General features: G+C 42.8%; 2 protein-coding genes across 2 annotated transcripts; both read right to left on the reverse strand.

Moving 5' to 3' along the window:
• Nucleotides 1–622: 622 nt before the first annotated feature.
• On the reverse strand, nucleotides 623–26944 carry btr12 (bloodthirsty-related gene family, member 12). Its single transcript, XM_008279720.1, has 9 exons — nucleotides 26940–26944; nucleotides 12475–12513; nucleotides 9809–10263; nucleotides 9306–9497; nucleotides 9064–9159; nucleotides 5765–5998; nucleotides 3643–3784; nucleotides 2116–2142; nucleotides 623–1842 (listed from the first exon to the last, which is right to left on the reverse strand). Exons 2-9 carry the CDS (start codon nucleotides 12479–12481, stop codon nucleotides 1304–1306), a joined length of 1692 nt encoding a protein of 563 aa, XP_008277942.1. The 5' UTR covers nucleotides 12482–12513; nucleotides 26940–26944; the 3' UTR covers nucleotides 623–1303.
• On the reverse strand, nucleotides 13431–19703 carry LOC103355817 (E3 ubiquitin-protein ligase TRIM17-like). The gene is made up of 6 exons (XM_008279735.1): nucleotides 19134–19703; nucleotides 18057–18152; nucleotides 17160–17393; nucleotides 15119–15266; nucleotides 14728–14754; nucleotides 13431–14622 (listed from the first exon to the last, which is right to left on the reverse strand). Exons 1-6 carry the CDS (start codon nucleotides 19701–19703, stop codon nucleotides 14075–14077), a joined length of 1623 nt encoding a protein of 540 aa, XP_008277957.1. The 3' UTR covers nucleotides 13431–14074.
• Nucleotides 26945–27520: the final 576 nt, after the last annotated feature.

Genomic DNA, 27520 nt, shown 5'->3' on the forward strand with positions numbered 1-27520 from the left:
ACAAGATGTTATTATATTCCCATTTAATGGAAGCTTTTTTTGCACATAAATATGACACAGAGGGACCATATTGTTCATTTATACATGCCTGATGTATAAATATCTGGTGTTGCAGGTATTTAATAAACTTTGAGGAAAGACTCGTAGCTCTTAATTAGATTTTGATGTTTGGTTTATTATCAACAATGTAAAAAAAAAATCTTTTAAAATTTGGTGAATGTGCCAATAGTGGGTGTGGAAGAGAAGGACTTAAACTGTTTAGTTGCATAAAATAAAGTAAGTGATGAAAGCCATATTGATGAGCCATTTATTAAAAGAGGAAGTGATCGGGCCGTGGGAACCAATTAGAGAGCAGCGTTCATGTCACGTGCTCCCTTCACACAGGAAATGATCAAATATTATATGAAAAGTACATTTTAGATAAATGCTTAGAGTTGTAGTTCATTGTTTGTCATTATTTTATAATATTTGCCTCATTTTCAGTCACTTGATTCGTTAATATAAAAGCATCGATCAGTGCAGGAGGAGTTTAATTGACTGAATCCTAACTGTTACTGACAAACTCTGGGATGGGTGAGAAACAAATTCCTTAACAAGATGAAAACAAAAGCCCAGAGATATATTTTGTGTCTGATCATCTTTATTGGACAAGTTCAGAAAGATGGTACAAAGGCAATTATTCAATATAAAAAATACAGAACAGAGTTCATGGCCCTTAAACAATCCTTGTTTAAAAATAATGCCCATTACAAACATCTAAAAATCTTCATTTCAAGCCTCTGGGCATAAAATTTACATCTATTAACTTCATTGCTTTAATATGTAAAGTGTCCAAAGCCTTCTAGTTGCAGTTAAATAAGACTTACACAGTAAGGAAAGTGCCAGAGGTGCAGCTTTGTTTAAACGTCCAGCTGAACCGGGAGCGACACTAACAGTAAAAACATGAGCTTCAATGTGGCCTTTGGAAGAATTCACATATTTTTACACGATAAGATCCTTCTTGTTTACTGTATGTACAACTGTTGGCTACATCTGAGTAACCAGACTGCAAAAACACGTCATTAAAGCTTTTATTTCAGCAAACATAGCATCTCCTAGCATCATGAGGAAGTGTTGCAGTGAGTGCAAAGTGATTTGTTTTGATGTGATGTGGTTGTAATTTGAGGTAAAATGCTTCGCAAACATGTAAAAAACGTCCTCAAACTGGTTCACTCAGGAGAAAAGTATCATCTCTCAAGACAAGTTAGGACTGTCTGTGCTTCCATCAGACCTCATGAGATGTTCTAAACGTTCACTGACTGCTTCAGCTGTGTTTAACGTGGCTGATGACCAGAGGGGAGGCGTTCTTCCCCTCCTGGGTGAGGCAGGGGCTGAAGATTGGATAGATGCTCTCGCTGAACGTATCCATGAACGTGTAGAGATGCAGACGGGCCTTCACGTCGTAGAAGGAGATCTGGCCCGCTTCGTAATCCAGGAAGACTCCCACTTTGCTGGGTTGGGACGGCAGCATGAGGGGCAGGCGGGAGGCAGCCAGAGCTTTCACCTCGCCGCCCTTCAGCCACAGGCACCAGTACCCCCCATCAGGACTCAGCCGGATCTCCCCCTTGCGGCGGGCTGAAGCTCGGGCCACTCCCAGCGTCCAGGCTATCTTGCGGCCCACGTCCACCTCCCAGTAGTGTCGCCCGGAGCTCAGACCCTCCCTGCCCAGGACGAAGAGGGCCGGGCTGAAGCGCTTGGGACCCTCAGAGTGGGAGGTCTTACGCTCTTCGTATCTCACCTGCTGACCATCATCAGACACAACCAGGTTCTTCTGGGCTGTGGAGGGATCCAGAATCACCTCACCTGGACGGGACCGAGCAGAATAAGATGTTAAGAGACAATGCTTTTGATTGCATTAATGGATTTCTTGTGCCTGGACATGTGAGCTCATGTAAGTGTGTGTCAGGGAGTTTTTCAACTGGCTGCCTGCCAGTGGATTGACGCTGTGAAGAAGTGGCTCCATCTAGTGGACATTTACCAGAACTTCTGCTCAAAATGCTCAAAAACTCTCCACTGACATGTAAGTTAGACACACGAGTGCAGGAAATCCTGACAAGCTGACAAAGTGTTACTCACTCGAGTAGTTCTGCACTTTTCGGAGCTCTGAGGGAAAGAAAGAAAGAGATTCAGTCAACAAGTCATTCGGCTAAGAAGTCAAAGTCAAAGCAGATGGCACGTGTGGGTGGTAAACACGCAGATCCAATCCAGAGCTGTAAATGCTCAAGACACATGCTGCTGTCACTCAGCTGCCTCTGCACTGATTCCAAGTGGATGAACTGCGGCATCAACACTCCCTCCATCTGTCCAACCATCTTGTATGTGTGAACGTGTGAGTGTGGTGCAGCGATGAGTCACGTTTCTATTCCAAACTGTTAGTACAGTGACCTGCATATTCCTGCTTTGGGATTTTTTGCACAGAACGTGTGGTTGGTATGAAACGAGAGAGGATGGATTTTACTGTAATGTTGTATTAATGTTCTACACGGGCACCAGAATTAGGCTGATGGTTGCACAAATTACATAAAACATGACGACGTGTTCATTTATCTACGTTGCAAAAAACGTCATATAAAAAGTTGTGAGTAATCTTTGGACTCTAACGTGTAAATTATGGATTTATGTGTTTACGTGTAAACCTCGACACCCTGAAATCCACCAACAGGCTTTGTTATGTTTTAAAGGAATCACCGAAATCGCACAATTCATCAAACTGAAAGAATCTTTAATTAGCAGTTCCATTAGAAAACAAAGTCATAAAATCCCCACATTCTACATGTCTCATTTAAAAATGTACCATTTGTCCAAAACCAGATTCTGCTAAAAACAAAACATTTTGTGCTCCTCAGCGCAACAGAAGAACCGTGACTGACTCAGCCGGGATCGACAGTCACGTGACACAAATTCTGACCTTTTGACTGAACTGCAGGTTGTGTTTACACCGAACGCAAGAAGGAGAACGAATGAAAAATATAAATAGCTAAATATCTGTAGTATGTAGAGCCACCGTTTATTTACCAAGTCCTGGTAACACCTGGACGCACGTGGAAAATGTTGCACATGTTGATTTTTTTATTTTTTTGCAAAATAATCAAAGAAATTCAACTTTTTTTGGTCTTTTTTTTGTGATTGGTGAAATTATAGCTTTGTGATGCCCGTGTGTCTGACCATGAGGTGTTTATTTTTAACTGAATCAGCCCTGCATCAGTTTTACACTTTAAATATAATGTAATTATATGGTGACAGCTAATCTCAGAAACTGCACACATTCACTAAATTAGTACACAAATAAATGTGCATATAATATATTTACTGCTAATTGCATACAAGTACTATAGCAGGGGTCTCGAACTCCGGTCCTCGAGGGCCGCAATCCTGCAAGTTTTGGATGTTTCCTTCTTCCAACACACCTGATTCAAATGATCAGGATCGTTATCAGGCTTCTGCAGAGCTTGATGATGAGCTGATCATATGAATCAGGTGTGTTGGAAGAAGGAAACATCTAAAACTTGCAGGATTGCGGCCCTCGAGGACCGGAGTTCGAGACCCCTGCACTATAGTGATGTATCATATCATATCATAAGAGACCAACTGGGCCGCCCTCACCTTTCCCGTACAGCCTCTTGAGCTCCTCCTGGAACTTGTCGATGAGGCTGCTGACGGAGGAGCGGATGGTTCCCAGGTAGAGGTCAGTGTTGACGCTGACCGCTGACCAATCGGTGGGCTCGGGTGGGGCTGAAAGCGCCGTCTGGTTCAGGGAAAACACAAGAGAAAAGGTTACGCAAGGCAAGATGAAATGAAATTTTAATGACCCCTCAGAGAAAATGAAGCCAGCGCGGTGAAAAGAACACACTAAATACGACGCTGCTGACTTTGTTGGAGGCTGTCCTGCTGATTTATACAGATTTGTCGAGTCAGACACAGAGGCGGTGCTAAATTTGAGTTTTATAACGCAGAACAGAGAAGGAACACTTGATCACTTTGACAGAAAATATAAAAGAGTTCAAGGATATTGTCCGGATGAGCAAATTTACTGTTTACCAGAAGAGATCCAGAACAGTGGATGTATTTATCCGCCTGCTCTCAGCTTTGTTCCTCCAAACACTGATTGGAAGCTTCATGCCTTTGCTTCCTTTTATAGAAAAAATCTCAACTAGCGACTTCAAAGACATGTTTCATGTATGAAAGAATCAGCATTTTATCCACATAAACAGTTCAGATTGAATGCACGAGGGGGGAAATGAGCGTAACAGGCCGACTGCTGGTGGAGGCTTTTGATGTCGTCTCTCAAATCTCTCAGCAACAACAGCTGCTGCAGACATGGAGGTCTTCTGCATAATTGGCTTTGCAATTAAGAGTGTGTGGAATGTGCAGAATTTGAAAAGAAATACGTTGAAAATATAGTTTGTTTGGGCCCGGTTGGTGAAATAATTAAAGTCTGTTAAGGTGGATGTGCTCAGATTTCCGTTACTGTACGTCTGACACTCATGTTTTTAGCCTTTCAAACAAATAAACTTCCTCGCTCTGCTCCAGATGCATATTAATGCTGCTCTGACTATGTAGGCCACACACTGGACCAACAACCAGTGAGGATGCATATTTAAAACTGCAGTTTGAGTGTCACGTTAAAACTACTGACAAACAAGTGGAACCTATTGTCCTTACTAGACGCTCTCTGAGAAATGAGAAAAGATGAAACACATGTGAGTTTGCGGTTCCACTTCTAAAACATGACACTTCTCTGACCATAAAGCAACGCTGCAGTTACAGTGGATCTATAACTGCACGAGCAATGAAATCCACATAAAGAGCCAAAAAATAAATCAGCTCAAATAACTGATAAAATCCTAAATTGATCTTTTTTAACAGAAACCAGGTGACGGCTCACCTGCTCATCAGGTAGATCTGCTGCACCTGTGAAGCAGAGCTCAGCTGTTGGTCATCAGCCTGGCTGGGAGACTATATAAAGAGGTCTTTGACTCTCAGCTCAGTTTGGGGGAATCAGAAGGTTCAGCACCATCAGCTGGCCTTCTTGGGGAAGTTTGAGTGTCTGAATGTGTGAATTAAGTTATTGTTTTTTGTTCCCCCCCAAACCACCTCTTGCAAAATTCCCTCATAAGTTGTGTTGTGGGTCATAATCTTGGGTTCTATCCTTCTTGATTCAGTGGGCAGTAGTTGGGACAAATCTCTCTCTGACCTTTTTAGAAAACCCATTTTTATCCTTCTCCCCATTTGAGGATGCACTTCTGTTAGTTTCTCCATCTGGTGTGGTGTTCTGGGTGGAGGAAGCTTATCCAAGATATTCCAAAACAAATCCACACAAAAAAATATCACACTTGGCTGAGTTGAAGCTGAATGCTGGTTACTTTATCTGTTCTTTTCCCGCTGATCACCCAGTATTAATCTGTAGGCCTGACAGGAGCCTTTAAGACGGAGGTTATTGGGGGGATTTTTGTGTCTTAATTGCATTTTCTTTTGCACAAGTTGAGAAGCTAACTTTTCAAATGTGAAGTGTTTGGTGGGTAAAAACTGCAGATCAACAAATGTGTCCAACAGAAATGAAAGCTGAAACTGAGAAGGATGGAGTCAGCAGCAGAAACTTAAACCTTGCATCACTTAGTGACAGATAAATGCTATGAGCCACCTCTGGCAACAGCAATCACCATTAATGAGGAACCTTTTTTGTACTATCAATAAAGCTGGACCCTCAGCTTCATGTCTCCGCTACCTGAAGGAAGAGCACTTTGTCCTGGGTCTGAGCGTGGGCCTCCAGCTCGCTGCTCCTCCTCCTCAGCTGGCTCAGCTCGTTCTCCAGACCTCTGGCCAGCTCCTGGGCGTGACGTTCGGCCTCGCGCTGCCTCGTGGCGATCAGCTCCACCAGCTCGGCCTGACTCTGCTCCACCAGGCGCTGCAGCTCGGCGTAGACCTGCCAGCTCTCCTCCAGCTCTTTCTGAGCGCTGGCCTGCAATGGAGGGGACAGTGAACGTGAATACGCGCCACGAGGCTGACAATCACAATGTTAATGGGACAACACGAGTCCTGCAGGAGTCCACACAAATCAAATCCAACATAATTAAGGGGAGAAACCATTTGTCTAAAGCAGCTTTTAAAAGGCTGAGAAAGTAACTCTAATGATAACACTGATGATTTTGGAAAAACATGGCCATTTACAAGGCAGAGACCTTGTAAATACATTTTAGAAAATAGCATCCGGGCTTTCCCAGACCTTCACCTACACTGACTCAAGGCCACTTCCTGTGCACATGCTGATGCTAATTTTGAAAGTGGACAGCAACTCTGTTCGTACAGTCGGTATGTGCTGTCTGACATATGATGATTACACTGCTCGTCAAAAACAACACAGGATTTTTTTTTTCTGAAAGGCTGTGATTTTATGCTTCTTATAGGATCTATCAAGTAGCTCCTGTTGGGGCTGCAGCAATGAGCCGATGTGATTTCCACTGTGTGCTGAGCTTAGTGGACGACTGTAACACGGGGTTTTCACACACTGTTGATGGACAGCACGTACAAATCAAAGCACGTACAAACTTCGGCAGCAGCTGCACCTCTTGTGATGATGAATTGTAAACCTGTGGAAGACGGTGACTCTCACACCTACTTGTATTGAACACCATGTGTTTTTCCTGGCTCATGCCCAGTCAGGAAGTGCATTTCGAACATGCCGTTACAGATTTTGGGCTGCATGTGTGTAAAGAGGTCAACGTGAACCCTTACAGACGTATGCAGATACACATGGAGGCAAAATGCACAGAATGGCCTTAAAACTGATGATATTTCAGCCTCTGTTGCTTCAGTTTTGACAAATCATCTTGCAGTAATAAACAGTTTAAGTTGTATGGCCAGTCTACAGGCTCAGAGCTTTCTTATCTCTTTGGTTTGGGACTTTTAAACCTTTCAGAAGAAACATAGCCTTATTTATTTATTTATTGTCTTTAATTTGATAATGCCATAAATATTTAATATGTAATCTTTGATTACTTGATTAGCACCCACTGTACTTTATCTTTGGTCTATTTTTAGTCTTTATTTGATGTTGAAGTTGTAAAACTAAGGTTTTAGTGCCTCAGCTGTGATAAGACGGACGTTGTATAATCGCTACTCACTGGCTGCAGACATCAACTCTAGCTTCTCTTATTTCCTACAGTTTTTATTGAATTGCATTTAAAACTACTTTATTTTGCTTAAGGTTAACATTAGCTTTGTTTGAATTCAACTTTTTACTGGTTACAAATAATTTTATGCTGGCTCGTGTCTCTTACATCTTTTATTGGGTATAATGTTGTAAAATGCATCTAACTGTCTTGTTAAAAGTATTGCACAAAAACCAACTTGCACCTTTGTCCTTACATATCTATTGTTGCATATCTCTGACTAGTGGAGGCTTCATATAACATTATGCTTCCCTTCACTCCATTTGCTTCAGCTTACCTGCAGTCAGGTTGCAGTAAGGCCAATTAGATTCTAACAAATCCTCTAAAATTCAACAGTTTCAGCCCTTTTTTTTTAAAATCAATCACCTCCTGAGTCGCTCACTGAGTCTGCCACTCGAACAACAGGACCGACCGGTTATTTCCCACCCTGGAACGAGAAACCACCATCTCTAACTGATCCACATGACGCTTTGAATTCCAGTCGAGGTTTTTTCTCAAGAAAAAAACAAGTTACCCAACAAGTACAGTGCATGAAGAGGTTCTTTTTTTTCTATGATCATTGTTCTACTGTTCGCATCATCTGCAGAGCTGAACAGAATTCACTGATGCATCACTCTTTATCTCCACATCTGTAAGCAGCAGATGCAGCAGCAGGAGGCACATGTTGTGTGTTTGTACAGTACACACACACACACACACACACACACACACTGATGCTGAAAATCTGATATCCAACGCTGCTGTAACCGAATCCTCGTAAAAGTAAATATGACTGAACAGGAAACCAAAAGTAGCCCTCAAGCTTTTTAAAAGCAGTAAAACATGTTGGAGATTAAAAATTACATGTTGACATGTTTTTCAACTAATTTAAAATCCAATTAGAGCTTCTCAGTGTTCTCTTATCTCTAAGGTTTGCCTTGTTATGGAAAACCATCCAAGCATGTGATCCTTCTTGTTTCTTATTCCTGAGGTGACTGTTGGTTTAAAAGAAAACAGTCTGTGAGAAACTGAAGGTGAATGTTTGCGCCGGTCTCACCGGTTGGACGGCCTCAGACGAGGATCTGATTCCGTGTACGCAAGACAAAAACAAAGTGCGTCCGCCTCCTCCGCCGCCACCGCAGAGCACGACAGGCATGACACAGATGTGGGACACAAGCCGCCCGAATGTTTTTCATTTTCTCTCACAATGCAAAGTAAAAGTAGGAAGGCTGAGAACAGAAGAGGGCTCGTCTTTCTGTCGAGCAACAGCCTGCTCTGGTTGTATGAACCTGCCTGGATCAGAGAGCTGCTTGAAGTGCAAATAGAGCTTTTGAGCTCCAGCGCATGAGAGGCGCCACATTAGAGCAAATATTTAACATGCACAATGGAGGTAATTACAGCACAAGACTGGTTTAGGATCAGTTTCAGATCAGCCACATGGAAACTGGCCACAAAGTACCGATCCACTCCAGAAAACTGGTCACTTTGTTTATTTATTTACTGAAGTTTTGCAGTTTTTTATGTGATAAATCTTCCCTAAACAAGACATTTTATTTGATTTTTGTAATTTGACTCAATGTCAGTATGTTACGTTCAAAAGCAGATTGAAGGATTGTCTGTAACGTCCACCTCTGATCATACATACACAAGATAAAACTGATGGATTTAACACTGGTAGGCTAAAGGTAGCCGACCAAAAATACTTCCAATGCGGTAAAATTTGATAAAGGTTTTAGATTTTTACACTGAAGTCATCAGAAAGCAGCTTATCTTCCTCTAGAGATCAATTCAAACTCTTTGAAAACGGACCTAAGTGGCACAAAAACCCACATCGTTGCTGATTCCTCATAACCACATTGTCCTTCAGTGGACTCACCTTGATGACCTTGATGGATTGTTTGATCTCCTCCAGCTTCTTGGCTCTCTCCTTGATCAGATGTTTCAGCTCTGACCTCTTCTTTCCCACATTATTCTGTGAGCAAAAGATCAAAACTGGTGAGATCAATGTGCACACAGCTTTATAGCGAGGCAGCTGCAGGACGGCCTGTACAAAGGTCAACGAGGTCACTAAGTAATTAAATCAGTAACTCGGGGAAAAGCGACGCTTCTGCAGCTCACCATCTTCTTCTTAAACTCGTGGTCGACGGAGACGATGTCGTGGGATTTGTGTCCGGCCTCGGCGCAGGCGGTGCAGATGCAGACGTGGTCGGTGCGGCAGTAGACTTCCAGAAGGCGTTCGTGTTTCTTACAGATCTTCTCCTCCAGGTGGAACGTGGGTTCGATCAGACGATGAGACGTCAGGGTCTTGACCTGGAGACGGCCGAGAACGTGAGCGGTCAAATGCAGACGTTATAAAACCCGCTACAGGGTCCAGACGTGCTGGAAATCTGCTTCAGTGAATATTACACATATTCTAATTGTAATTTCATATTTAGTGGCGAACAGATGCAGGGTGTCTTGATTTAAATATGCAAAAATAGACATTCATGGGAATATTTTCAAATAAATTCCAATCAAGCAGAAAAAGCATTTAACAAATGAGAAAAGAGGGTTTTCCAAGAAAAGGGGCAGATTTAGTTTTATGCAATAGCCCCATAACGATCTACAAGACTCCAGCAGACCTTCTTGTGATGCCGGAGGTGGGCTTCACAGAATGACCCGGGGCAGTTCACACACGATTTCAGCGCCTTTAACTTCCTCCCAATGCAGGCGTCACAGGGAACGTCTCCGGGCCGAGCGAACTCTCCCGTATCCGGCCCTGAAGAGCTGCTGTGTCCCGCATCCGAGCTCACGTTCAGCGTGGATCCCCTGGAGGCTCCTCCAGACTGCATCAGCCCCTGGAACTGGGAGGAAATCTCAGCCAGGACCCGGTTGACGCTCATCTCGGGCTTTCTGCTGTAGCTCTTCTTGCACATGGGGCACAGGAACTTCTTGCTGTGGTTCCAGTAGCCCTGCAGGCAGGCCTTGCAGAAGCTGTGGCCGCAGGGAGTGGAGACGGGCTCCACGAACACCTCCAGGCAGATGGAGCAGCAGAACTGCTCCTCGGAGAGGACTCGGCCTCCTGGGGAGCTCATGCCTGCAAGACGGAGGGAAGAAAGTCAGAGAGAACGAGGCATGTGTCTAAATGTCTGCAGACTGGACGACTGGTTCGGCTCAGTGTGTCCAAACCAAGAAGGTCTGCTGACTGAAGGAAGTCCGAGCTTACGTTTAGCTGGTTACAATTAAAAATGCTTTTTGTTTTTTCTCCCAGTTTCAGCCCTTTATCCAAACTACACTCTAAAAAAAAATGTTTTGATCCAACAAAAAAAAAAACACAACATTTGCATCAGTCTTGGAAACTTCTGATCAAATCATGTTCAGCAAACTAAACTGAGTTCGTAGCACAAACACAAGCTTTTTAGTAGATTGCTCATAAAGAATGAAGCTGATCCAACTGCATTTCCATGTAGTTTGAAAGGACTTTTTAAAAATGTGTTGTGTATTTAATTAGAATGAAAGTTTCCATTTTAAGGAAGTCAGGGTGGGAACTTGAAATCCTGACAAAAATGTCATCAAGTCAGTTTCATTACCAGAATTTCATTTAGTTTCAAATCAGCTGAAGCAGAAATTTGAGTTTAAATAAAACACAACCAGAGAAAACTGAGCTCTTGCAAAGATTAAATAAACAAGTCCAGTGAGGAAAAAGAAACACATAACTGTGATGCAGTTGTTGTGGTTATTGTTCTTTGATCTTTTATTAAAATTTCCTGCCAGACTGGTTTTTACACAAACACAGTTTAACAGAACGAGGCAGACATAGTTCAACATCTCTTCATAGTTGTGGGTCTTTGTTTTAATAATGTTTTTTTAGAGTGAGGAGAGTGACGTGAGCCGATGTGTTATGAAACTGACTAGAAAGAGATTTGACGGCAGGTTAAGTTTAGAGGGAAACTTCACATCTTACTGGATGAGACGCTTTTGTTGCGTAAAAACTCTCCTCAGTCTGGCTATTAGAGCTAATCGCGTGACTAGATTAATTTTGTCTACTGATTATAGGTATAAGGTTTCTCTTTAATCAGACAGTAAGTATTCTTTTTAGGTAGGAGCTGTTTTTACCTTTGACATGTTTCAACTGTCGCTTCAGTCAGAAACGTCACTGACGTCTGTGCTGACGCGTCGTCTACCCTTATACCTATTAGAGCTAATATTGGATTTAAAAAAAACAAAATCTCTTGAGCGCTCGAATTAGGCCATTAAGAGCCACAGAGGAGACGAGACAGTGATTTGTGTAATGAGGTCATTTTGTATTATGACCTGAAAACTTGTAAGACGACTTGTAAAGTTAGTTAACGTGCAGCTGTGTGTGGGCTTGAGTTCAGATGATGGGATGGACTCAATATTGTCTCTGAGGTGCTGAAATAAATAAAAGCAGACGGTATTAAGTCATTTTTTCACCCATTTAAACGTATAATCACAGACCAATGGCAGCCATGCAGAGGGCAGGTCCAGCATCTTTCTCTGACATGTGAACAGAGCGGCTCTGCTTTAGCCAGAATGGGCTCCCTGATTCTACCAGCGCAACCTCCAGGTTAAAAAAAAAGAGTTTTCTAAACATTATCAATGATCTAAACACCTAGAAACTGAAAACAAATCAGTACGATTTCCAAAAAGAGAATTAAGAGGGAGAGAAAAGAGAAGCTGGACACCATTTCTATCCTAAAGTTTTCTGACTCTTTGGTTTTCACACATTTTTTAAGCAGATTAAAATCAGTTCAACTTATGTAAGAAAAGTCCAGCCACGAGGAAACAACCATCTGAAGTCAGGAAGTCTCTTTAACAGCGTCACTCTGCTCCACGGTGGGTGAGAAACAATCTAAGGAATGCAGACATTCAGGACCTTCAACCCCACTGCACCTGCCTCAGGATTAGTCAGAGACGCAGCTTCAGTCGGCTCTGTGCCGTCTACAGCAAAACAAAACTCAGCTGCTGGTGATTTTTTTAACTTTCAGTAGTTTTGCTCAGATCTCATATCAGACGAGATTTGAACAAAGCAGCCACACATGACAGAAACAGTCAGATAATCAACACGAGCAGCTTCAGATCCTTTCTATTCACTCAGCTGTGCTGTTTTATTATAACACGACACTCGGAGATGCTTTTTATTTTGTTTTCTTGCTGCAGCTCTCCTACTGTACATGTGGGACGAGCTCAACAGAAACCTCCACTCATCACAAGAGTCCCAGAACACAACACATCCGACATGAATGAACACCACCACAAAGTACATGTAAGAGAAGGTACAACTTACTCTGCATGTTTTCCTCTGGCGTCAAGCAATGCAGTCCTTCTCTCGGTGTACTTTGCTATGACTCTCAGGTGCTTCCTGAAACTCTCGGTGACCCTCCCACCGTGAGTCGACACACCCAAACCTCCACACAGGCCCTCCTTTTGTTATCACACTCCCATTTCTGTGGCTGTGCTTAGACACACAAAGCCCTAAAACCACCAGCGATAGGTGGAGTTGTGTTGCTGTTTCCACCTTTCTTTGAGCCGTTGTGTCTTAAGAAAACTCTTTCTGTTGTTGTTGTGATGAGTAACACTGATGTCAACCTTCAAAAAATGTTTCTTTCAGAATCTTTATTACCTTTTACATCACGGTTACTATGAAGGTTCAGCATACAATGATGAAAATAAAGAGACAAAACAGATGTCTGCATTTATTGGAGCAAGAGATGAAAGAAAAAAAACAACAAAAAAACCCAGAATACAAGAAATATTAACATTCTATATATTTGAAACCTTTGACAAACTGTTAAAAGTAAAACAGATGAAACCGACAACAGTAACTAAAACATTACATTCTCTATATCATACACAACACTGTAAAAGAAAAACACTTTAATGTTTAAAATAATATACTATACTATGATTAAAAACCTGTAAAATTAACAACGATAATAGCAAACATCAGTAAAATAATATTGTTTTTTGGCAGATTTTAACAGTAAAAATTGAATTTTATGGTCACACATTGTAAAAGAGGATTATACACAATTCATATAAATTCATACTTTATTCAGCAATTTTAATAGATATTCTCTCAAGTTTCACAAAAAAATCATCTGTAATAGTTTAAGATATATATATTTACCTTTAAATATTCCTTAATGAACATATTTTTTCTTTTAAATAAGGACAAATACCTGTAACATATTTTTTTTCAGATTAAAATACAATAACGGTGTCATTTTATGGTCAAACATTGTGAAAATAATGAATAACATTTATTAGAATCCAGGTTATTGATGCTGACTTTATTTACAGGTTTGGCTTGTTCTGTTATGGTTAACATGGAAATCAATATCTTTTCCGTGACAAATTATCTGCTATGTACAAACACACAATAACTCATCGTTTTATTGGGTTTTATGTGTCAGGTGGAAGCGGTGACTTCCTGGTGTTTACATCTGGTTGCTTATCAAGTACAAAACCCGACTCAGTGACTCCTCATATTTACACTTTGGTTTTAAACAAACACGATGCAACGTGGTAGTTACAGTCTTTATGCTAAGCTATGCTAAGCTAAGCTAACTGGCTGCTGGATGTAGGTCCACAGGGATGTTTACCTGTTAAAATAAAATCATCTTTTTAATTGTAAAGTTTGTCAGTGCATTATATGTTCAGACATCTGATCAGTTATGATAAATGACCACGATGCTGACGATATGTTGTATCGTGTATAGAAACGTGATCAGCATCAATAAATACACAATAAACCTCTTCTCTTATAGTGCAAATGAGTGAAGGTGATCTGTGATGTGTCATAGAATCACTGTTGGACATACAGTCTGTTTCTGATGAGCTCATACAGGACATCTAGAGCGCTAAACATGATCGTCATCAACTTTTCATTTTGTGATCTCTACCATGGTGATTTTCAGAGGAGCCATCTCCTTCTTCTCTGGGGCCAAACAAGGATCAAATACGGGGTAAACCTTTGCTGTGAACTTGCACTTTGTGAAGGTGAAGATGTGAGTCATGGTCAGCGCGTTAAAGAAGGACACCTGCCTCTCCTCGTAGTCCACAAACACTCCCACCCTCTGAAGAGGGAACGGCAGCGTCAGACGGGACGGGTTCTTTGTGGAAGCAAAGTACTTCGCCCCGTCCCGGAGGCCGACCGTCCACAGGCCGTTCTCTGGGCAGGGAGCGACGTGTTCGCTCCTCCTCAGGGAGTCGGAGGCGAGTCCCAGCAGCCAGTTGAACTTCCCCGTCACCCAGACCTCCCAGTAGTGCCTGCCGGTGGAAAACGCCCGAGTTGCAACGGCAAACGTGTTCTCTGTGAATCTCGCCATGCTGGCTGGAACTCTTTGCTTCTTCGGCGACTGCCTCACTTCTCTCCCATCTTCAGAGACGAGCAGCCAGGGCCCGGCGGTGTCGGCGTCGATGCTGATGTCCTCTGTTGGAAAGGACAGAATCAAACATGGATGCACGACGGCTGCATTTAGGGTCAGATCTGATTAATAATCACATCCAACTTTGAAGCTCGATAAAAACGACAAACCTGCAAATTTCTGCACGGTCCTGAGCTCTGCGGGGGGAGGACAGAACACAATGAGCAGGGTGATGAATGATGCCGTTCATGTTTTCAATAATGAATGACGGAGCGCATAAATGAAGAAAAACCAGCTCTATACATCAAATGGCCTCCGTGACAGCGCAGTTTATCAGTCGTTTCATGTGCGTTTTCATCACATCAGCTTCCAGCCATCAAACTGTCAAACACGAGGAGTCAGAAAAGCTATTTTTCATTTACTCATTAACTCTTCTGTCATTTTTAAAACCTTCTTTTTTAGGAAATCAGCACAAACTGACTAAAGCCTGATACTCTGCATGCATTTACATCTGAAGGACTGAATTCTGCATTATGTTTACTGCTGAAGTGTCAGACTTACCGGTGGCTGCCTGCTGTTTAATTTCCACGTTCATGAACTCTCTGGCTCTAATCAAAGATGTTCGTATATAATCCAGAAAGTCCACTTCGTTAACGGGGATGCTTGGCCAGTTCTGGGTTGGTGGAAGTGCGTGGGCTTTGCTGAAAGCCTGCAGAACGGGAGAAAGGAGCGCTGCTGAGGTTGGACACGAGTTGAAATGATCACACCAGTGCGTAGACATGTTGCCATGAAGGGTTACCGTATGGATTTTTTAATGAACGCCAAAAAAATCTGGATTTTAGGAGTAAAAAATTCCAATTTGTGTGAAAGTGCACATTTGTTTCCATGTAAAGACAGCATCAGCAGATTAATATCAGACTCTGTTTTTACTGTTACTATGCGTTAAGATCAAGACGAGCGTTTCACGATATGTGTAAGTCGGCATTCCATTTTTAACCATCCAGTAATCTTCTTCTTCCTCTGCATAAGTGATATCCATCCCTGCATGAGTTCTTCACACCCCCTCTGGTGAAAAGCAAGTTTTTAATCTTGTTAACGTGTCCATATGGTGTTTATTTATTTATTTTTACATGCACACAACATGAGTGAAATAAGCAGTGGAGAGTTTCTGCGTTGAAGCTGCAGCGTACTGATGACCGCCTCATGAACGCAGATCAGAAACTCTCGGGTTTCATACGTAACAAAACTAAAGAGCCGATCCTGTCCGCTTTCAGGATGGAGGTTCCTGTGTCGTCATTATTCTTCTTTAAAATCAGTTTCTGGTTTAAACATGTCTGGCTACAATAATACAGCTCACCATTGTTGTGTTGTAGGGTAGTTTTACAGTGTTTTAGGCGAGCTGGTATGCTCGAGCTGTAAATGACGGCGGGTTGGGTTGAGATAGATGCAGGAACTTGTAGGTCTGTACATTCTGAGGGAGGAACATCAAAGCCACAGAAAGATTATTTTAAGTCTAAATATATAACTCTGATAGAAGAAGCTGGTTTATGAACCAGAAGCCTGCTGTGTCTGAAAACACTGTACAAAGTGGTGACAGTGAAACACAAAGCAGCTGTACAGATGTTGGCTGTATGTACAAAATATGCAATAAAAGATGCCAAAATGTTCAAAGTATGGATGCACGATATATCAGCGACCACATCTGTATCGGCCGATATTAATGTTTTTTCTGATATATCGGTATCGGTCCGATTAACAAATTTAGCCGACGATAAAACCAGATTATTGTCGAACATCAGCGCCTTCGTCTCTACATTTGATATTTCTGCTATTTCACAGATTTACTTAAATGGTCCTGGACTTGAACATTAAATATGTTAATGTTTTACTTTTGTTACATAATAAATAAGACTGTGTGGTCTACCGTAAATTCCAGACTATAAGTCGCTACTTTTTTTCACACGCTTTGAACACTGAGGCTTAAACAATGATGCGGCTAATTTGTGCATTTTTACCATTTTTACGAATTTGCCTCGAGAGGAAAGCGACAATGAAAGAACGATTTTTTTTTTCTTTTTAAAGTTAGTGGGTGTGGCTTATATTCAGGTGCTCAATAGTCCAGAAATTACGGTAATTTGGTCTGGGCTTCCTTACGTTCTCACAGTGCTTACTGATGCTCATTTTTCAGTGTGAACAAAACTTGAATATCGACATCGGTTATCGCGATATCAGAAATCTTAATATCGGCCAGAAATTTTAATATCGTGCATCAGTAGCTCAAAGCGATAAGGAGCTGCGGAGTCGAGTGAAAGTATTTTATTTATTCATTCTCCAAATCCAGGGTCTAAGAGTCGAGGGTGTCTTGTTGTTCTGACAGTGAAGCCCCTTGAGTTAAGTAAATAAGATCGACCTGACGGGGCTCGTTTCCTGGTGTGTAATGAGCGTTCTAGCCTCGCACGGCTGCATGCATCGCGAGAGACTTTCAGACTTGTTATCGGCCTATATATGTCAGAGCCAGCGATGCGTGCGCTGACACTGGCATACATCCACATACAGTCCTACATTCCCATGGAAGACCAGATTAGATGGTTGGCGCGCTGACCTGCAGGAGACTGATGTGGTCTTCAATATGCGAGAGCTGCTGGAGCTCGACGTTCTTCTTCTCCAGTTCATCGATCTCCTTCCTCAGCTCGGCGATGAGCTCCTCGAACCTCTTCTGCTCGGCGTTGTGTCTCGCCTCGATCTCCTCCGTCAGCTCTTTGTGGGTTTTTCTGATGGAGTCGATCACGGACGTGAACACCTTAACGCTCGTCTCCATCTGTCTCCGTGCGTTCTCCTATAAAATCAAGCACAGGAGGTTTCATAATTAAAGTCCTGCGTACATCAACGCTGGATAATGACAAACCAGGACAGCTGTCGTCTGTAAGCAAATGTAGAATTTTATAGTAACCTTAAGCACATCATATAACATGTGGTTGGAGAGGACAGCTGCCAACTGACATTTCTCATTAAAGCCAAGATAGTTTCCTTAAAGTCTAGAAATCATCTTTATTTCTGTAATTTTCCTGCAGTTTGGTGACCAGCTGCAAAGCAATGTTTCTCTGTATTTGTTTAAAGCCATACGACAAAAGTGTTTTTAATTTCTCAGCACAAGACGAAGGAAAATATCCATTTTTATTCTACAGATGCTCAGATACATAATTTCAGCAGCGCAGCAAATAATGTCTCCAAACTCCACACATCCGCTGTCTCACACTAGTTTGTTTCTTGCCTTTTCTTTGCCATTTTAATCTTTTTTGAGGGGAAATGAGACTCTCTGGTTTCAGGACTGGGGTATTAATGAGGCCACGTTGTAAACAGGTGTGCTTGAGCGGAGGCAGGTGTGTGCAGCTGATAAATACGAGGCGTTCTGTTTCACTCTCCTGAGTTTAGAGGCCTCCTGACAGGCCTGATAAGTGAAGGCTCTCTGCTGCTATTCACCTTCTGAGTTTGAACCTACATGGGTTTGTATCTTGGAGCGATTGATTTCTTCGATCCTCTTCTGTCGATCCTGTATCATCAGCTCCACTTCTCTCCCCCTCCTCTTCACCTGGATCTGGAAGGAAAATGAAAACGCCGGTTGTAGTAAAAATAAAGCATCAAACTGGACGAAGAAGCTGGTGGTGTGGTCAGCCGTGGCCTTGTTGACCTCAGTTTAAGCACATGCAGGTCTTTACTGCAAACATCATGATTAGATAACAACCAAGAAACCATGAAGCTTTAAGGCCTGCTCACACCAGAGAGTGACGCTGCAAAATTAACCCGTCTTCACACAGCATGTGGTTAGAAGCTTGATGAACTATGTGGCTAACATTTAAAAGCCAGTCAGGCAGAACAGGCTCATTCAGACACAGCAGCTCGCTGATTCTCTTCTTTCTGCTCTTGAGAATATTGCAAAGGAAAGAAAAAAGTAAAGAAATAAACATGCTTGCTGCATATTTTTTGCAGTTTTAATGCTGCTATCACAAGGCCTAAACCCAAAACCAAGTTTAGGCCCGGCATGCTTAGGTTTAAACCAGGTGCCAGGTTTTTTATTCAGACTGTCACGAGGGGGAAACATTGGTACAAAGTGTGAACCCGACCTTAAACCTAACTTTTGGTTCTCATCTTAAAAAATTTTTTTGTTTATTGTGGTTGGAAATGGTCACATAGACTCAGTCTGTCTGCCTGATAGTTAAAAGCAAATCATCAGCTGGTGTGACCAACGAAGAAAGTTTGTACGTCAGTGCTACCATTGGAAGTTAGTCTGGAGCCCTGCTACATATATTTGACTTATAAGTAATGGTATGCACAATATTTGTACGTAGATTAACTAATAATCAAATGCAGAGACAATTATTTAACAATATGTTACATTTATACAGTCTTATAATTACAACCGCCCCTCTGAGGGCAAACATCATGCTTATGTGGCCCAGGATGAACATGAGTTTGACACCCCTGGTCTAGATTGTCATATATAGTAACTATGCCACTGTTTGAAATAAACTTGCTTCAAGTGTTGTGTTAAATTAAAACAAAAAACCCTCTATCTTACCATTTTTTGCTGTGACGCCGCCTCCGACGTCAAAACCTGGTGCCGGCTGTGTTCGGTCTGGGCGCAGATCTGACAGATAAACTTCTCCTCCTTCTTGCAGAACATCTCCAAGACCTTCTCATGCTTCTTACATATTCTGTCCTCCAGGTTTCTAACCGGCTCTATGAGCTTGTGTCTGCTCAGGCCTGCTGCTGTCTTGTGAGGCTCCAGGTGGGTCTCGCAGTAGGACACCAGACACACCAGGCAGGACTTGGTGGCCTTCAGCTTCACATCCGTGCAGACATCACACGCCACGTCGCCAGCTCTCGCCTCGCTGCCTTTTCTGCTCGTCAGCGGACTTGGGTTTTTGAAGAGATTGACAACATCTCGGAAGGAGTAGTTGACCCGAAGCTCGGGTCTCCTGTAAAACGCCTCCATGCACAGGGGGCAGCAGCAGCGCTCCGAGGTGTCCCAGAACTTCTCGATGCACAGCTTGCAGAAGTTGTGTCCGCATGGGATGGAGACTGGGTCGGTGTAGGGCTCCAGACAGATGGAGCAGCGAAACTGGTTCACGTCCAGCGTGTCGGCCATGTCTGAACTCTTCTGTCAAAATGAAATCAGACTGTACAAAATGATCAAAGAGCGTTTGGCATCAAGTGCCACTGATTTTAACCACCGCTTTGATTGAGGAAGAGATGGAAAGAAAATGCAAATCAAATATCCCCTCAAACAGGTTTTTTGGAATGTGAACAAATAAAAGCTGCCTTCCAGTCTGATGTCATCAAACACAAGGAACAGGCACAAATGTTGACAAGAGGAAACAACTTTGACGACATTTGTCTCGGTGAAAACTTCTAATTCTGTGTTTTTTTTGTTTTTGATGCCACAAAAATTCTAATTATCCATTTGATTTCTTTTTTTTTTCTTTTTTAAATCAACAGTGCGATAAGATATAACCTGCAACAATAAAGTCACTTCCAAAGCCGACAGTTAAGCTTTTTATAGCTGCAAGAAAACAGCCATTCAGAACAGCCCCCGTGTCGTTGAAAGTATGATGAACCCCCTCTACCAAATATAAATTAAAACCCATCCCTGCCCTCTATGCTCACAGCAGAAGACATGGAGACATACCTGTGGGTTTGCCGGTTGCTCTCTGAGGTATGACAGCTATCAGGTGTGTTTGGTTTTCCGTCCAGATGTCATGGGTGTAGCTGCGGTCTGTGATTGGTGCAGCGTCTCGTTATCATTTGAGCAAAGAACCAGTAACACATTGACGTCCTCTTCCCTTCCTCTTTTGTTTTTTTAGCTTCTCACTTTGTTTTAAGAAAGTCAGGCTTCTGGATTTATGTAACTTCATCTTGTTTGTCTTGGAGCAGCATCCAAGCTTACAGATGAAATTTAATACACTCTGAAAACAAATGTCTGGGCTCAGTAACAAAAAATTGCATTTCAGAGTGTATGTTCAGCACGTCTTAGCGAGCCAGCATGAGGTAAGTAGCAGTAAATTACAAACACAACTGCGGTTGATGACACGAATGAAAACTTTGGCTTGATTGTGAAGCTACATAAAACATTACAGGAATATTTTCAGTATAGCTCCAACTGTGATAGATGAAGAGTTTTCTTCTTGAAGGGGACGAGCTAATTAGTAAAACAGTCCAGTTTGAACGGCTGTAAATCCAGGGGTTATAGAGACATGATGAAATGAACCATCCCTCCAGGATTGTGAACTGAAAGACACACAACATGTGAGACTTATTTGGCTAAAACGAAGCACAGTATGGGGACAAAGCAGGACTTCTGTTGCAGTTTGGGATTTAAATGCATTCAAGCTTGCAGTGAACTTCTGACGGTATCGGACTCGTCATTGAAAGGTGTGAGGAATAAGGTCCTGTTTACACGTAGCCAGAACGGTGATATTTCAATGTGTTTGAGTCTTTGGTTTACACATAAACGAAGCTACAAGTCACCAAAAACGATCAAATCTGAAAACTCCATCCACAGCGGAGATTTGGAAAAACTCCGTCTTTACGTTTTCATGCAGACCGAAGGAGACGGAGTTTGACGTCACAGTGTGCGACAGAAGCATCATCAGCATCATGTGTGTTTACAGTTTGGCTACGTTCAAGTATTTTACTCGTTTTGTCCTCTAACACCACATTTAGAGGAGCTCCACTTCTGTCGGTCCAAACGCGCCGTTATCGTTGAAGTAACAGGAAGTAGTTTGTGCCATTCGTTGTTTTTTCCAGGATTCTGATTGGATATCATGGCTTCATGCTTCTCATTACGCAGCCCCCTATAGGTGTGGCAGCTCATAGCAGCTCTTAACAACGTGTTTATGTGGGTTTGTGTAAATGAAGATTTAAAAAAAAAAAAAACGATCTGGTGTGAACAATGTTATTTTTGAAACCGTAGCTCCGTTTTTGTAGATACCTGACTATGTGTAAACGGGGCCTAAGTTACCAGATGCTAAGTGTTGTGAATTAAAACCAGGATGTAAGTTTGAGGGTCAGCTCTGTCTTTCTGCCTCGTTCACTGCAAACTGCATGTTGGGTTTTGTTGTCAACCCACTGTTTAGCCCACTGAATAATACATGTTTTCTGCTTCTACCTTCTCCTCCACCGCTGCTGTGATCTGGTCTTCCAAACATTTGCTTTTCTCTCTTAGTCCAGGGCTTTTCCTGAATGAACCCTCATGTTTTTGCTGGTATTGTATGAGGGGAAAACACAAAGCAGGTGCTGTAAATTAAAGTTAATCTGAGATGTAGGGGTTGCAGGTTTTAAATGGGATTCTTTGAACCTACTTTAGGGAGGTTTTCATGATGACCAGCATCTTTTATGAATCAAACATAAGCACAGGTGAAGTATAAGTCTGGTTTTTATAAATGAGACACTTGATGACTAAGATTCTTGACCTTATGTTAAATCAGTGACCTTTTGGTTGAGTTAACGCCCCACACAGGTGAAAATCAAGTTTTTTCACCTTGCTCACGTGTCCATATGGTGCTTTGTTTGTTTTTTATACTGGAAGACGCATCATGATTCAAATATCCAGCTGAGAATTTCTGCCTTACGTACAAATGACTCGAAAACAAATTCAGACTTTCATTCATACATACATCAAATCTAAGAAACCAATTCTGTCAAAATGCAGGGTGAGGCTTTAAATATCAATTTTGAAATCAGTATTTGCTGAATTATTCCAATATTAAATCTTGCTGTTGTGTCATCTTGTGTAGTTTCACGTTGTTCTCCACATGTTTTATAAGAAGTAAAGGTGCAGAGTTACATCCAAGCCATTTTAAAGCAGAGTGGGATTAATGCACAGATGAGTTTTAAGGGCAAAAGCAATGACCGTGGACATTTAGTGTGGACTGCTTTTGACCATTTGCCCCATTTGACATGCACATATGTGTTTTGTTGTGTTTAGATTTTTTTCTAACCATTTACTTACTTTAGGTTTAGAGAAAATATAACAAACAGCCTTTTACAACAGCAGTGTCAATGAACACATTAGGCTGTAATTTGCATTTTCCCTTTAAACTGTGAGAGCACTCAGTCCAATGCAGATGAGTGTAAAATGCATGAACAGCTTCTAATCTCTACCTCCACCACTAGTGGGCGGTCTAGGGCTGGCGCTGAAGGAGCACCGTCTCCTGCCAACGGATACTTTACATTCATCATGCATTTTTACCCTATACAGTAGCTGATGCTGTCGCCCATAGCAACGTTTGACTACAACCATAGAATAAGCTGAAACTAGTCGCGTTATTCACACGCTGCCACGTAGTTTAAGCACAAGTGGACTCAGTTCCAGTTGATACACTTTTGCAGAACATTCTTCTGTTTCAGCTCCATCATTCTGAATTCTGACCCTCAAATGCCACCACTGCACCAGCCGGGTGTCCAAACGATTGATTTCTTCTTTGCGCTGCAGCGTATTGACAGCATTGATGTCAATAGCACATTAAAGAGGGGTTCTGTTCTAAAAATGACCACTTGTCCGGGTCTCAGATGATATCGATCCTCCTCACTTCCTGCAAATGTCACTGCGACGTCTCTATTTATCTGTTACATACTATTGATCGTCTTACATATCTTCATTTCCTCGGTTTCTGTTGCTGCACCAGTTGGAGCTGAAAACATTTTGGGGGGGTTTAAAACTTGTCTCAGACGGAGTCAGCTTTTCACTATTATTTTATTAATTATTGCAGCAAACCTGTGAGCTCTTGCAGGTGTTTGAAATGATCTGGAGAGGAAAAAAATCACCTGCACACTTGCAACCATGTGATTGTTGCTGCGTGTGTGTGTGTGTGTGTGCATGTGTGTGTGTGTGTTGTGCACGAGCATCCGTTCATGCACGCTGTAATATTCAGTGTGGCCCCACAGCAAACCCACTGCAGAGATTATGTCGCATGATGTTATGGAGCTACAATTTCTTGGAGTGGGGGATTCTGCTTTCTCTCCCTGTCGCAGTGTCAGTCAAGGTAAATGTATTCCTCCCCCCTTCCTCCCCCGTTTCTCTCCCTCTGTCCACTCGCAGCAGCTCTTCTTGGTATCCATCCATCTCTCTCTCTCTCTCTCTATGTCTCACATTGTTTTATTTTCCATAGCCTCGTCCACATGTTCCTGCAGGTTTATAAATAGCAGCCATACCCGTCTCTTTTGCTGTCTCTCCATTGCTTCCTGTTTTTTTTTTTTTTCTCCCTCCTTCCCTGCAATCCGGCACTTACAGAGTCTCTGCTTGAAGCTCCACTGCGCTGTTTTTCCCTCCTCTTGAACCCCTCCTCTCCTCTCCACACCTCTCACTCGAAACTCCCTCACCTCCATCTCCCTCTTTCATGTTATAATTTGAAGAACTCTGCGAGAACCCTTGCCTGCAAATAAACACAGCTCTTAAGAAAATTCTGCTTTAGGTAACCCGCTCGTCTCGCTTTTTTTTCCCCCCCCGCTCCCTTCTGCATCTTCCCCCTTCCCTCTCAAAGAAAAAAAAAAAACCCCAGTAAGCTCGCTCTCCATATAGTTTCCTCACATCTCAGCATGTTGCTTCCTCCGTGTCCTCCCTCCTCCAGCTCACATCTGCTGTGTCGTCTTCCGCCTTCCCCCCTCCTGCTCTCTGGTTTCTTAGAGAGGGTATCAGTGCTCTCACCTCCTTCGGGGGATATGGTAGCGCTAGTGAGCATTATTGATAGTCATTGCGGATAGTGTCACACTCTCTATGTTACTGATAACCTCGCTGTGCCCCAGCAACCGGAGGACAAAACCCACAGCTGAAATGACGCCACATAGATCTGATCATGTGACAAGTCTCAGCAGGGTAAACTGTTGCACCATTAGCACGGCTAATAACGCTGAGGCTTCACCTCCATGCCAGTTGTTTGGGCTTTTTAGAGGAAGCCGATACTGTCGTGCTCAAGAGCACTAAAGCAGAGCAAATTTACTTATTCATTTTCTGAAAACTAAGCCTGCTGAGTGGTTACGTAACAGTACTGGTGCAGGATGATTGATTTGTTTAAAGCGCTGTGGAACCAATGATTTGCGATTTCATGACATGTGACATCAGCAGCACCAATGCCATTTGTAACTGATCCAACCGCCAAGTGCTTCATTATGTGGATCACTTCATACTGCGTGTATATCTGAGCTGCTGACTTACTCCTTTGTGCTAAATCAGGAGTCGATCATGAAATTGGCATCGGTTGCATCTGCACCCGGTTGCACCCTGAACTCTGCAGCTTGTTCAGTGGATGAAGAACATTTCATCTTGAATGGAGAGGCATTCATTTGCCTCTGCTGTGTCACAAAAGATATGAAGCAAGCATCAACTTTCCAGGGTGAAAAAAGAAGCCAATGCAGAAGTGCTAACAGCTGCAGTTCCCTGATTGGCCACTCGAGGCTGGTTCCAACACAGAGTCCGTCCCCATAGACCCCCCTGTTGAAATGTCCGACTTTATAGCAGGAATAAACATCTTTACATCCTGGAACGATAAATGGTTTTGCTCTCGATCGCTGATTTCACCACTGATGACACCCATGCTGCACCTCTTTGGTTACTTTTGGATTAGTTGGGAGTTAGGGGGAGTCTGACAGCCCCAAGATGGTGACGGTCGATGAGCCGCCACAATGAGATTCAAAACCGCTCTTCAAGAAACCGATGGCCGACATCAGAGAGGATTCAGAAATCTTTATATACAGTCAAAATATGAAAGTACACCAAGCTGCTGTTTAGCTTAAAATGGCAAAAAGAGTGCAAACAGGGAAACGTTCAGTCCTTTAGTAAAAATAAAACTGCTCCATACAGCTCCCATCCTGTCACTGTTATGCACACATTTCTAGCCTAACTGATTTTAGTCTTGGTAAGGGGTTCTACAATCATCAGGCTCAGTTAGCGAACATTAACATGCTGAAATATGGACCACACCAGGTCTTATACCTGCCATCCATCCGCCTTGGGAACTCCCAGCATTCCCAGGTCAGATGACACATGTAGCCCTTCTGTAAGTTCTTGGTCAACCCTTGGATCTCCTCTCAGTTGTGCTCAGAACACTTCCTCTCATGAGGCATCCTATTCAGACCTAAACCACCCCAGCTGCCTCCGCTTTGACATTAAGCAGCAGTGACTTTACTCCGAGCACTCTCTTGATGTCCAAGCCCCTCACCCGGTCTCTAAGACTGAGTCCAGCCACCCTGCAGAGGAAACCCATTTCACCCGCTTGTATCTATGATCTCACTCTTTCAGTCACTACCCAGAGCTCATGAGCATCAGCGGGGGTTGGACTGTAGACTAAATGTTAAACTGAGAGCTTTGCCTTCCAGCTCGGCTCCCTTTTCACCGTGACACTCCCACAGAACGCCCATATTACTGCTGACACTCTCATCTGTCCATGTCAGGCTCTATTTTCCTGTCACAGGTGGACAAGATCTTGAGATACTCCTTTTGTTTGGGTCGATAGCTCAACCCCCAACCCAGAGGAAGCAATCTATTGGGTTTCAACCGAGATCCGTGGCTTCAGATTTGGAGGTGCTGACTCTCATCCCGGCTGCAAACTGAAGGTCACGGTTCCATGAAGTCAATATCTAATGATCGCAAAACTTGTACATTTCCCTCAACTGTGGGCTTCCCAAGAGGTCCACTTTTATTCAGATCTTTTCAACGATGCATTTGCTTTCTTTCAACCTTAAACCATGAAACCCCTTTGAAGGATTTCTTGGATTGGACGATATCAAATCCTGGACGGCAAAGCACCACATTTTATAAACCTAAACAAACAGAATAGAGACGTTGTGATCTTCCTTCTTCTTCTTTTTCAATGTGCTCATTATTAAGCTCAGTTGACTTAACATAAGGATGCTCACATTTCCAGAGTGCCTGTTAACGGGCATGTTAGCATGCTTCTGTTAGCATTTAGCTCAAAGCACAGCTGTGCCTAAACACACAACAGAGCCACCGGCAGATCCATCATCCAAATGAAGCAGCATAAGAGTGTAAGAAGAGAGATAATGAATGCAGGGTTGGGAAAGTCCAACCAGAGCATGAAAGCGTACATTTCCATCTCGCCTGCAGTTTAACGGCAACATTAAATCATCTGCAAGACTCGGGCTGGTGTTGACTTTGGCATCAGTCATCAATTTGATGCCTCAGCACTTTGCATACTGCTGCAAAGAAGCAAGTGAAGAAGAGGACTTTTTGACTCCCACCAGCCCCGAAGGAAAAGCATTTGTGCAAAAATGATGAGAATTACGAATAAAAGTAGCAATTGATTTTTTTATTTTACATTTTTTTTCTGGTCAGTGAATTGGGGGTCAAGCATAATGAAAGCAGGAAAACGCTGTGATTTCAGTCAAACAGGGAAACAGACTTGTTGGTTTTATTGTTGTGCATTTTCTCCCACCACAGGAACGTTCTGAGCCGGGAAACAGGACACTTTCTGCTTTGCATTTCTTCCACCTTTTCCATTCTCATTGCTCACTGCAGCCTCTGCAGATGTTAAAATAGAATCTTCATGGAGATAAACGGATATCAGCAGCCTGTGTGTGTGTGTGTCAGCATGCAGCATTATGAATGTGAAGGAAAACAATGCTGGGGAAGCCGAACGACGCGCTGAAAGGGTTTTAAATTTAGACACAGAATCATTGAAAAGCGTTTTCGTGGCTGCAGGCTGTGTGTTTTGTATCCTGCAGCTTCACCAGCCAGACGCATGCAGCGGCTGAACAGCTCCCACACTGCAGTGCTTCATTCACATGCAATTTATGAGCCTTCACATCTCGCCTGTTGCTGCATGTTGCCGTGTGTGTGTGTGTGTGTGTGTGTGTCTCCAGTGAGTTCTTTCACTGTAATATCTGTATCACATCCGTATCAGGTAATACCTTTTCATGCACCACATGGCTTTTGTCCCCTTCGTGACTCAC

The sequence above is a fragment of the Stegastes partitus genome, unplaced genomic scaffold (assembly GCF_000690725.1).
Source record: "Stegastes partitus isolate 25-593 unplaced genomic scaffold, Stegastes_partitus-1.0.2 Scaffold168, whole genome shotgun sequence".
Lineage (NCBI taxonomy): Eukaryota > Metazoa > Chordata > Actinopteri > Pomacentridae > Stegastes > Stegastes partitus.